Raw genomic sequence first — 12,918 nt, 5'->3', positions numbered from 1 at the left:
CTTGTACTGCTTTTGTACTTTGTTGACAAAGCTCAAATGTTAAAACACATCTAACATCAAGAGACAAGGGGCCATATGCAATTCCTCTTTTCTCCTAAGTTTTCTCCTAGAATACATTTTGTCATCTTTTCTTTAAAAGAACTTATCAACATTTTGCAAATGAAAAAGTACCAAAAAGTAGTAGATAAAGTACTGTCAAAATTATTTTTTGTATTTTCTTGCTTGCTGGGGGTATAAAAGGCATTTTATTGACAAGGTGTGAAAATATCAACTTGGAAAAAACGAAGGAGAAAACGTTCATTTCACATTGGCCAATATGAGATTTCAGCACAAATATGCTATGTCAATGGAAATGTTTCCTGTTCTAAATCTGTATAGTTCAAAGCAATACAAATCTATGTGACAGATGACTGCAGCTTGATCAGTGAAATAATAGGCATTTAATGTTAGATTGATCTATCAAAAATGAGTGTCCAAAATATTTTTGTGCAATTGCTTATTTTAATTGAATTGAATAACTTAGAAACATGTTATAGTTCGTAGCCAGCATAATACAACAGCAAAAACAAAAACATACAGACCTTATAATCATGTACGATACGCTCAGACACAGCTTTATCCAACATTTTTTTATACCATTCCTGCAACCGCTTGGGCTTTGGGATTTTCTGGTCCATAGGATGGCAGTGGAAAATGTAATCATCTCCTTCACTTGGAGGGCAAGCCCAGATATGTCCTGTAGTATATCTGTGAAGAGACAAACTATCACAACCTTTTCCTTTTACATTCCTTACTCCCACATTTCTCACAGCACAGGACAACTCGAACTCCTTTCCTGTTTTTTTTTTCTTTAATCCCCCACCTGTACCAATGAACCTGTGCACCTTTCCACCCCCACTTAAATTTGTTTAACACATGCAGGCACATAAATTGACAAGAACGAAGTACCAAGTGCAAAATACCCCTGAATCAGGGGGAAAAAATTGACTAATGACCATGGTGGGCTAGATTACCTCCTCTATATACTCTTAATGGTGCTTGTTGTCTTCAGGGCCCCACCTGTTCTCCGTCCCTAAGAATTCGTCTAGATTCTGCCATCGAGAACTATTCTAGAAAATCCCTCCGAGTGGCACAGTGTGATTTAGAACTGTGCAGGAGAGAGAACCAAACCGGTCGTGCACAGCAAAAGTTAGAGTTAATTCACAAGTGCATATGTGGTTCTAAACCCATGCATACGCAGTTCAGTATCGCTTGGTGGTGCGCGGATGAAATTTCAGAAGGCAAAGACCCGAAGGAAACCAGCAGAATCAGGAGACGGTAGTGAAGCCCACTATTTGACTGAATAGCTCTTTGGAACTACTCATGTCCTCGAGTAGTTCTGAAGTGTATCCCTACTGCGCATGCACAAACTGGACTCGCACATGTGCAGTAGAGAGGTGTTCGTCCTTGAACTTACTTGAAAACATGGCTCTTCAGCCCAGCAAATGCCAATCAGCTTTTCAACCCAGGTCGAATACCTACCAGGGCTGTGGAGTCAGTCCAAAAATCCACCGACTCCAACTCCTCAGTTTAGGATTCCACCGACTCAGACTCCACGACTCCGACTCCTCTAATTTGCATATTACAATTTTGTTGATTAAAAGTATGTAACATGAAATTCGTCTCTTAACTGCCAACGCTTAGGAATTTTACAAGACAACTGAAGTGAGAAGGATATGTAGACTACTATATTTATTCCCTTTAGACTAAAACTAGTCCTTGGTAAGAGTACTTGTAAAAGGTACAAACCGGAACAAAGAACATCTATCAGGCCCTAGGCAATGTAAGTGTGGGTACATGTAAGAATGATATGCAGGTACTCTGCAGGGGAATGAGGAGATTGTAAACAGACAACACCTCTGTGTTCAATGTGCACAGCATTCTCAGTGGATTCCCTGCAGCTCTGTGGGGAGTGCATATGTGGAGTATAGTACTACTGTGTAACAAAGTAAACCTGAGGGCCCTTTTCCACCAGCGCGTTTGCGCTGGCTGAATCGCAAAACCGCAAACCGCTAGCGATTTTACAATCGCTACGGTTTGCTTTTTAACATAGGAATCGCGGTAGGTCATTTCCACTACCGCGATTCGCTTTTGTCGGGAACGCGAACGCGCGGCGGAGCGATAATTGCCGCGATTTTGCTATGCAGTGCATAGCATAGCAAAATCGCGGCCGCAAACGTCGGAATCGCCGGTTTTGCGATTCAGCAATCGCTAGCCTTCAGCATGAACGCTAGCGATTGCAGGTGGAAAAGGGCCCTAAGACAGATGAAATTAAAGTTTATTTTATACATACCTGGGGCTTCCTCCAGCCGCCTTCAGGATAATCAGTCCCTCGTTGTCCTCCTCCACCACCTGGATCTTCTGCTATGAGTCCAGGTACTTGAGCCAGTCAGGCGTAGTGCGCATGCACACACTCCGCCGCCAGGAGCATACTACACCTGTGCAGCACTATTGCGCAGGTGCAGAATGTTCCTGGCTGTGGGAGCGGCATGCGGCCGGACAGCGCTGACTGGCTGAATTACCAGGACTCATAGCAGAAGATCCGGGTGGTGGAGGACAGCGAGGGACTGATTAGCCTGAAGGGGGCTGGAGGAAGCCCCAGGTATATATAAAACTTTACTTTTCATCCGTCTCAGTTACCCTTTAATTTGTAGTCACCAAACCAAATTTTAACATATCAAATTATTTGATTTCATCAGCAAAGGGAGTGCATACATTTGCATAAATCAGCATCAGTGCAGAATTATTTCCATCTCGTTGACCATCTCTATTAGTGACACAGCTACACATCAGGCTTTATTCTTACAGCATAGATGTTATTTAGTATATATAAGAGATTCCTGTGTACACATCATATATACAGTCACAATCAGATATGTATATCTGATCTTAAAAATACGGGGACTGCTTTATTGAAGCAGCACAAGTAACTAATTTTGATTGGTTTATTTCATTTTTGTGGACTAAGCACAGCTATTACTGTATAAATACTGTATATATACATTATTTTTAATGACTATTATCTGAGAAATAGAACATTTTATCATATTTTCTATTTTAATTACAGTTACAAATTCATTAGGAGTCGGAGTCGGTGCATTTTTTCCCGACTCCAGGCACCCAAAATTGCCCGACTCCACGACTCCGACTCCACAGCCCTGATACCTACACTGGAAGACAACGCTGGAATAAAGGGCTGGACAGATGAATGCAAATGTTCTATGCTATCAAGAGCCTACCCTCTACTAAAGTAAGTATTAATACTGAAGTGAAGAAGTTGTGTTTATCACTGATTAAACTGAACAACTTACCCAAGTCTCCTAACATATTCCAGATATCCTATTAAAATCTCATGGTAGACAGCTGTTCTTAAGCTCTTTGGTCGGAAAAAGTGTACACTGTCCAGGTAAGAAATGTATACTCGCCTAGAAAGAAAAACAAAGTGGGAGGAAGGAGTAAAGCAAATTGTTATTAGAAATGTAAAGCTAACAGTGAGGGACAGGGATGGAAATAGTATTGACACATCCACTGTTCTGCCTACCTATACCCACCCAACTTGCAGTGATGACATTGTGGAGACAGCAAGTATAGAAGAAGCTCTGTATGTGGAGGCAACACTGTGCCTATCCATTAAATAGCACAGCAAAAATGTCCAGAGCCGGATCATCAACCAGGCACCTCAAGCACCTGATTGGGGCCCGGTTCGGGGTCTAAGGGCCCTCCTCTGAGCCCCTCAGCATGTAATACATTATCTTTTACATGCCTGTAGCTGCCGCTGTGGTTAAGTGGCCCCATCAGCATGTAATAATCATCTGATCTGGCTTTTCAACCTGCCTGCCTGCTTGCCCGCTCTACTGCGGTTTCCGAAAACACGCTGGCTGAGCGTCCTGGTTTCTATGGAAACAGACGCTCTCCAGCCTGCAGAGAATCAGTGTGTGCCCTGCACCGCGGTCCTCACATCAGCGTGCACACTTGTGAGCAGGCTCTTACTGACCCGCCGGGGTACCGGTAATTTTCCCAGGGGGCCCAGCCTCTACATCTCTGGTGGTCCCCGCACAGTGCTGCCCCAGCTGCCCGCACAAGTGTTTGACAATGCTGAGCTGCTGATCAGAAGATGCTTATCTTCTGAGTAGAAGAGCCAGGTTCCACCTACCCCTCCTCTTGCTTCCTCCCCCCTTGATGTTTCTTCAGCTGCGTGTCAGCATTCCGCAGCTACTGTCTGTGGCGCGAAATTTGTACTAGAGGAGTGAGGAGCAGTGGAGCGAGCCGAGCACTGGGAGCTGCACATGGAGGTCAGAGAGGAAGATCAGAGACAAAGCCAGACCCAGCCGGCAGCTGTACATGGAAGATCGGAGACAGAGATAACAGCTACATACCCTGCAAGATGTACATGGAGGTGGGAGACGAAGCCAGACTGAGGACACTCAGCCAGAGAGGGAAGGGGTAATATACTCTGGCTTTTTTATTTTTGCCATTTGATCTCTATTCTTTACTATTCTGTCTCCATCTCTGTGCCCACCCTCTCTCCCTGTGCATCTCTCTCTCTCTCTGTGACTTCTCTCCTTGCATCCTGCGCTGTGCTCACCTTCTTACCTTCCTTATGTCCCCTCTGTGCCCACCTACCATGCGCCCCCCCCTGCGCCCACCTTCCTTGCGTGCCCCTGCGCCCACCTTCCTTGCGTGCCCCTGCGCCCACCTTCCTTGCGTGCCCCTGCGCCCACCTTCCTTGCGTGCCCCTGCGCCCACCTTCCTTGCGTGCCCCTGCGCCCACCTTCCTTGCGTTCCCCCTGTGCCCACCTTCCTTGCGTGCCCCTGTGCCCACCTTCCTTGCGTGCCCCCAGTGCCTACCTTCCTTGCGTGCCCCTGTTCCCACCTTCCTTGCGTTCCCCCTGTTCCCACCTTCCTTGCGTTCCCCCTGTTCCCACCTTCCTTGCGTTCCCCCTGTTCCCACCTTCCTTGCGTTCCCCCTGTTCCCACCTTCCTTGCGTTCCCCCTGTTCCCACCTTCCTTGCGTTCCCCCTGTGCCCAACTTCCTTGCGTTCCCCCTGTGCCCAACTTCCTTGCGTTCCCCCTGTGCCCACCTTCCTTGCGTGCCCCTGTGCCCACCTTCCTTGCGCCCCCCTGCGCCCATATTCCATGCTTCCCCCCTCCCCCCCGTGCCCACCTTCCATGCTTCCCCCATGCCCACTTTCAATGCGTCCCCCCTGTGCCCACCTTCCATGCATCCCCCCTGTGCCCACCTTCCATGTGTCCCCCCTGTGCCCACCTTCCATGGGAGGGGGGGGAGGTGAGGGAGGGGGCCCAAATCTGCTACTTTGCTTAGGGCCCCATTTGGCCTTAATCCGGCTCTGAAAATGTCTCACCACTGAACAGATGACCAAGGAAGGCAAACAATGGTCACCAAAGGTCTGTAATAACACAATGTATATATATGTTGTCTACTGGCCATAGATCTGTAAATGTAGCATATGGTATATGCCTTACCTGCCAGAACCATCTAACTCTTGTTGCAGATATTTTCCTTCTTACCCTCGCTAATATGAAATATGCTTACCGTCTGAACAAAAGGTGGCTCCATTTATTGAAAGCTATCTGAGAGAGACTAACTGTGTGGCTGCCATCTGCTTAAATATATCCTACCCCACACTGCTGTCGTCCTTACTAATCTTTTTGTGCAATATGCTTATCCTTTGGCTTAAACGGACAGAGCTGTATGCATACTCATCTGCATGGATTCTTCATAGACTAGATTCTAAACCTCTACAGTTCTTAGCAATCTGAATAATAATATGAGAAATGTGTTCACAAGCATCTAGCAAACCCAATACAATAATTGCAGACTGACTGACCTTCATTTCTTAAAGTAATGATGGCCACTCCTTTTTCTTTACTTAGCTGCTTTTTTCTTGCCATAATACAAATTCTATTCAGTAGGAGGATAATACAAACAGTCTATTCAGTAGGAGTATCAGCTGTGTATCCACCTGACTTCTCCACAACGCAACTGATGGTCCCAACCCCATTTATAAGGCAAGAAATCCCACTTATTAAACCTGACCCATCCCACCTTATTAAAACTGACACACCTGTGAAGTGAAAACCATTTCAGGTGACTACCTCTTGAAGCTCATCAAGAGAATGCCAAGAGTGTGCAAAGCAGTAATCAAAGCAAAAGGTGGCTACTTTGAAGAAACTAGAATATGACACATTTTCAGCTGTTTCACACTTTTTGGTTATGTACTATACTTCCACATGTGTTCATTCATAGTTTGGATGCCTTCAGTGTGAATCTACAATGTTCATAGTCATGAAAATAAAGAAAAAACTCTGGTCTGTAATGTATTTTGTTGTGGTTTTACTTAGACATTTCTTAAGCGGTGTGAAATCAGGCAATAACATAAAATGAGTTTTAATATTTTACTGGCCAGTAACTAAATACATTCAATATGTTCTTATTGCCATTCATGCCGATAGCAAATTGGTTTGAGAGTTCTTAAAGGGAACCTAAACTGAATGTAAAAAAATCCCCCAAAACAAACCAAAAAACCCAACACTTTTCTGAAGCTTCGAGCCCCCTGCAGCCGCCCTCTGCACACACCGTCACATAATGATCCTCCTCTCCCCCACAGCAACTAAGTTTCGTTTTCAGTGACTCAGCCAGTCGATGTCAACAGCAACCTGCGCAGCCCTGGCCTTGCCCATCCTCGATTACCTGCTCATGACGTACAAGATTTTCCTTGGACTGCGCATGTGCAGGACACGAACGTGATCGAGGCGCAGTGGCCATCCACTTGGCAGAGTCACCAAAAACGTAGTCACTACGGGGGACCTGAGGTTCATTCACAGGGCAACTGCAGGGGGCTGGTAGGAAACCCTAGTAAGTTAAACCTTTTTTTACATTCAGTTTAGGCGCCCTTTAAAGTGAATGTGTACCGCTTTAAAAATAAAAAAAGTCAGATACTCATCTAAGGAGAGGGAAGGCTTGGTCCTAATGAGCCTTCCCTCCCCCGGTGCCCGGTCTTGCGCAGGATCCCCCGTAGCAGTATTCGACCAGTTCGGTCAAATACTGCCACTTCCGCCGCCGAAGGGATGTTTCGGAAGCCTTCGGGAGCACTCGGGCTCCCGAAGACGGGCCGCTCCATACTACGCATGCGCGAGCACCCTCTATGACGCAATCGCGCGTGCGTAGTATGGAGCGGCCCGTCTTCGGAAGCCCGAGTGCTCCCGAAACCTCCGAAGTCCCTGCGGCGGCGGACGCGAACGGGGGAGCCAGCGCAGCACCGAGGGCACCGGGAGAGGAGAGGGAAGGCTCATTAGGACCGAGCCTTCCCTCTCCTTAGGTAAGTATCTGACTTTTTTTTTTACAGCGGTACCCATTGGCTTTAAAATGCTATTGAGAAGCACCGTAGTTATACATGGTATTTTAGTGGCTGTTTTATTGCAATCATTCTGTGCCAAACCTGTGGTCGACGATCACCGCCTCATCTGTTAAACTCTTGCATTACCAAAACACCAAGACACAAAATCTCCCAACAATCTAGAGCAGTGTTACTGATAGATGGGTTACTGACCTCTGGTTGGGAGGCGGGCAGTCTGACCCATACTCCTGTACGTGCATTCCGAAAAAACACAGCTCAACACCATCTACTTCTTCAAAAGCAAAAAGTGCTTTTGTGCGGTATGGGAATGATTCTGCCATTTCTCCTGTTTCCACAAACCTAGAATAAATGGGCAAAAGTTCCAAATTAAACTAAAAAAAAAAAGCATTACAATCTTTGCTGCTAGAAAAATAGGCAAAGAAAAATGAGGATTGTGCTGAACTAGGCAGCACTAACCTAACCTTAAAACACAGGTTGCCAAAAGGAAGGTAGTTTCATGTTGTCTTCTAGGACAACTTTAGGTCAAATGAAGTGAAGGAATACCTAGACATTTCTATATACAGATATCATTCAGGCTGCATTTCCACTTGTGCGGTGCGAATCGCCGCGGTAAAAATTCGCATGCGGATGCGAAATCCGCATGCGGGTCAATGCGAATTTTCATGCGTATTCGCACGCGAATTCGCATGGATGACGATGTATGCGAATTTAACCATGGCAGTGCTGGTGTGCTTTTCCATTGTTTCTATGCGAATTCGCATGAAAATTCGCATGAAGATTCGCATACCCAAACCTCATGCGAATTTCCTATTAAATACATTGTAAGCGATTCGCATAGCGGTATGCGGTATGCGAATTCTGATGGCTCTGCCATGCGAATTTTTTCTGCACAGAAAAACGCAAAGGAATCCTGACAAGTGGAAACAGGCCCATTCACTTGTATTGCTATGCGAATTTGCATGCGAAAAACGCATGCGAATTCGCGATAGTGGAAATGAGCCCTCAATCTAAGCTATAGCAAGAAGAAGAAGAATTTCAGTGAAAAAGACAGTGCCCAGTGGGTCTTGTAACCCACCTGCTGGTGCGCAATTAGACAAGTGAAGCTCAATTCCTTCAATTGTCAAGAGTCGCATCAATTTCTTCCAAAGCTCGGGCCAAAGACTTTAGAAAAAAATAACACTATGGCAGCTTTGCCAAGGAGGGGGGTGGAGTTCCTTACACTGATGAATTACGGATGAGTGGGTGAATTAGAGACCCACCCATCCTGGCAGCCTTGAAGCAAATCTGAAGCCAAATTTAAATAAAAAAAACAAAAACCAGATACTTACCTATGGAGCCTTCCCATTCCTCTCCTGGTCCACTCGTTCCAGCGCCGACCAAATTTCCTGCCGCGGGAGGCTTTGGAAAGCCCAAGTGCTCCCGGACAGGATGCTCTGCACATGTGCGAGTGAGCGCACCCGCCGCAGTATGGAGCCCCCATCTTTGGGAGCAATCAGGGCCCTGAAGACTTCCGAAGCCTCAGTCTTTGACCCATCAATCAACCACTAACAGGGGTGATGGCGCTGGAACTAGGGAACCAGGAGAGGAACAGGAAGCCCAGAGCCTTCCCTATCAAATAAAATTTGACTTCAGGTTTGCTTTAACCACTTAACCACTGAGGGGTTTTACCCCTAGAACACCAGAGCAATTTTCACCTTTCAGCGCTCCTTCCATTAATTCGTCTATAACTTTATTATTACTTATCCCAATAAAATGAACTATATCTTGTTTTTTTCGCCACCAATTAGGCTTTCTTTAGGTTGGACATTATGCCAAGAATTATTTTATTCTAAATGTGTTTTATTGGGAAAATAGGAAAAAATGTGGGAAAAAATAATTACTTTTCAGTTTTTGTCCATTATAGTTTTTAAATAAAGCATGCTACTGTAATTAAAACCCATGAAATGTATTTAACCATTTGTCCCGGTTATAAAACCATTTAAATTATGTCCCTATCACAATGTTTGGCGACAATATTTTATTTGGAAATAAAGGTGCATTTTTTTCAGTTTAACATCCATCGCTAATTACAAGCTCGCAGTTTATAAAGTAACAGTGTTATACCCTCTTGACATAAATATTTAAAAAGTTAAGTCCCTAAGGTAACTATTTATGTTTTTTTTTTTTTATTGTATTTTTTTTTTTTATTACAAAAAAAAATAAAAAAATTGGGGAGTGTGGGAGGTAATGAGTTAATTTATTGTGTAAATGTAATGTTTGTTTATGCAAAATGCTTTTAGGGTGTAGTTTACAGTGTGTTTGTTTACATGCGACCTGTAAGCGTCCTTCCGGACGCTTACAGGAAGCAGTAGGAGGCTGGGAGAATCACTATCTAATAGAAGCAGCGCGATCATTGCGGGGGCTTAGATCAACGAACGGGAATGGATTTTCCCGTTCATTGATCTCCGTGCGAGCAGGCGTCGGCGTGCACGAGCGGCGGGTGCGCGCGCACGAGAGGCGGGAGCGCGGACAGCGGCGGTAGCGCGGAAGGTACGGATTTCTCCGTCCCTGGTTTTTTAGGGGGGGAAAAAGGGACGGAGAAATTCGTACCGCGGGGGTTTAAGCGGGTAAATGACAGGCTTTTTTTTTCACTAGAAGTATTTAAGTGATTAAGTTACCTGGTTGAAAGTTTATATGGTCTTTAAACTGCCTGGGTGCAAAGGTAAAACCATATTGATGATTACTGTGCTGATGATCTATTTTGAAAAAGGATTGTAGTTCCAGTTAACAATTTCAAGACTCTCGTAACAATACACAATGTTAATGGTGGCCTAGTCACTTAGGAAAGACTCGTCTGGAGTAAAAAGATATATACATGTTCAGGTATATCTCCACATCATTTGAAGATGTCAGTAGTGATGACACCTCTCCTACAGTACAAAAAAGTACAATATTTTCACTATACAAAATACATTCTTTTTCTTGAATACAATGTTATTGGTAAAATATTCCACAGGCATGCTAAATCCTAAAATTGACAAATGAATTTTATTCTGTAGAATAAAAAGATCGTCAATTGTCTTATCAAATAAAATTAGTTTTCATTTAAATTCTGACAGCACTATAAAAACATGCATACAAAATAAATCCCTTACAGTGAAGCTTTTCCTGAATATGGATTTCCTCTTATAATAATAAGCCAAGGAATGACCAAGTAAAAAGTAGTCCTTTAATTCTAATAGGAACGCTTTTGTGGGCTTTGCTCCAATTTGTTCACTAATCTTAACATAAACATGTGAGTTTAAAAAAGTGCTAAAGTGAGATACTTCAGTAGAGAGAAGGTCGCTTTACCAATGTTGGGGCACACTGCACATATTTGACAAATTTTCACCGACCTACTCCTGTCCATGTACAAGCGTAGGGAAACGGACGGCTTATCTCTCCACGCATGAGCATCTCCATGTTACTGAGCAGGTTGTCATTTGTAGTACTAATAGAGATAAAAAGACAAGGACACCGGGAGCCCGATATCGTGTATTATCATAGTGAAGTTGGTCTAACGCAGTGAAAAAATACTCACAATTCTGGGTTGCTTTTGAAGGCAACCACCATCAGAACATGTGGAGAAGTACCGTCTCCACTCGGCCTTGTTGGTCGCTGCTCCCGGAAAAAGATCACCACTATATTACTATAGTGGTGTAGACTCCACGTCGTAGGGTACCGTTTAGCATAAGACACTGTATGGGTTTCAAAGCATATAGTATAAAGCCAAATAATCAAAGGTAAGGGTACTACATCTTACCTGGAATGAAAAGTCATACACAAAAATGAGGTAGAAATGGATTTATTTTGCACTTAGGACAACGCGTTTCGTGACCACAAAGTCGCTTCTTCATGTCAAATATCGTGCTTTAAAAAGATAACAGGGATGACGCTCAGACTAAAAAACTATCATCATATAACAGTAAACATAAGGTGCTACATCGAAGAAGGTTAACCTCGATTAACCCCTTTGTAAGGTATATAATTTATAAAAACCATACATAAATATACACTTCCTCATAATAAACATAAATAAAGATATGTAATTCATAAAAAACATATATGAATATATATGTTCCCATAATGAATATAAATAAATCAATAAATAATTAACCTTCGGTTTAACACAATCAGTGCAACACAAATTCTAGGTATATTTATAATTAATTAACTGTATATTAAACAACAGATTTAAAAAGCATAAAGCATATGTTAAAATGCACATTTGGGCTACACACACACACACACACACACACACACACATATACACACACACACATATATACACACACATATATACATACATATATATATATATATATATATATATATATATATATATATATATATATATATACATATATACATACAGTGGAGGAAATAATTATTTGACCCCTCACTGATTTTGTAAGTTTGTCCAATGACAAAGAAATGAAGTCTCAGAACAGTTTCATTTCAATGGTAGGTTTATTTTAACAGTGGCAGATAGCACATCAAAAGGAAAATCGAAAAAATAACCTTAAATAAAAGATAGCAACTGATTTGCATTTCATTGAGTGAAAAAAGTTTTTGAACCCCTACCAACCATTAAGAGTTCTGGCTCCCACAGAGTGGTTAGACACTTCTACTCAATTACTCACCCTCATTAAGGACACCTGTCTTAACTAGTCACCTGTATAAAAGACAACTGTCCACAGAATCAATCAATCAAGCAGACTCCAAACTCCCCAACATGGGAAAGACCAAAGAGCTGTCCAAGGATGTCAGAGACAAAATTGTAGACCTGCACAAGGCTGGAATGGGCTACAAAACCATTAGCAAGAAGCTGGGAGAGAAGGTGACAACTGTTGGTGCGATTGTTCAAAAATGGAAGGAGCACAAAATGACCATCAATCGACCTCGCTCTCGGGCTCCGCGCAAGATCTCACCTCGTGGGGTGTCAATGATTCTGAGAAAGGTGAAAAAGCATCCTAGAACTACTCGGGAGGAGTTAGTGAATGACCTTAAATTAGCAGGGACCACAGTCACCAAGAAAACCACTGGAAACACATTACACCGCAATGGATTAAAATCCTGCAGGGCTCGCAAGGTCCCCCTGCTCAAGAAGGCACATGTGCAGGCCCGTCTGAAGTTTGCCAATGAACACCTGAATGATTCTGTGAGTGACTGGGAGAAGGTGCTGTTGTCTGACAAGACCAAAATAGAGCTCTTTGGCATTAACTCAACTCGCTGTGTTTGGAGGAAGAAAAATGCTGCCTATGACCCCCAAAACACCGTCCCCACCGTCAAGCATGGGGGTGGAAACATTTTGCTTTGGGGGTGTTTTTCTGCTAAGGGCACAGGACAACTTAATCGCATTAACGGGAAAATGGACGGAGCCATGTATTGTGAAATCCTGAACGACAACCTCCTTCCCTCTGCCAGGAAACTGAAAATGGGTCGTGGATGGGTGTTCCAGCACGACAATGACCCAAAACAT

At 43.6% G+C, this 12,918-nt stretch overlaps 1 protein-coding gene across 1 annotated transcript in view; it reads right to left on the bottom strand.

Annotated features, from left to right (window-relative positions):
• The window catches only part of EP300 (E1A binding protein p300), a 264,101-nt gene that overhangs the window by 21,697 nt on the left and 229,486 nt on the right, over positions 1-12,918 (bottom strand). Inside the window, exons 22-25 of the mRNA XM_068242112.1 lie at positions 10,978-11,134; positions 7,611-7,757; positions 3,351-3,464; positions 582-747 (exon numbers count right to left, since the gene is read on the bottom strand). Coding sequence (XP_068098213.1) covers positions 582-747; positions 3,351-3,464; positions 7,611-7,757; positions 10,978-11,134 — 584 coding nt within the window. The remainder of the gene's footprint in view (positions 1-581; positions 748-3,350; positions 3,465-7,610; positions 7,758-10,977; positions 11,135-12,918) is intronic.

The sequence above is a fragment of the Hyperolius riggenbachi genome, chromosome 6 (genome assembly GCF_040937935.1).
Source record: "Hyperolius riggenbachi isolate aHypRig1 chromosome 6, aHypRig1.pri, whole genome shotgun sequence".
Lineage (NCBI taxonomy): Eukaryota > Metazoa > Chordata > Amphibia > Anura > Hyperoliidae > Hyperolius > Hyperolius riggenbachi.
Note: the sequence above shows the minus strand (reverse complement) of the source record. Positions and strands in the feature narration are given on the sequence as shown.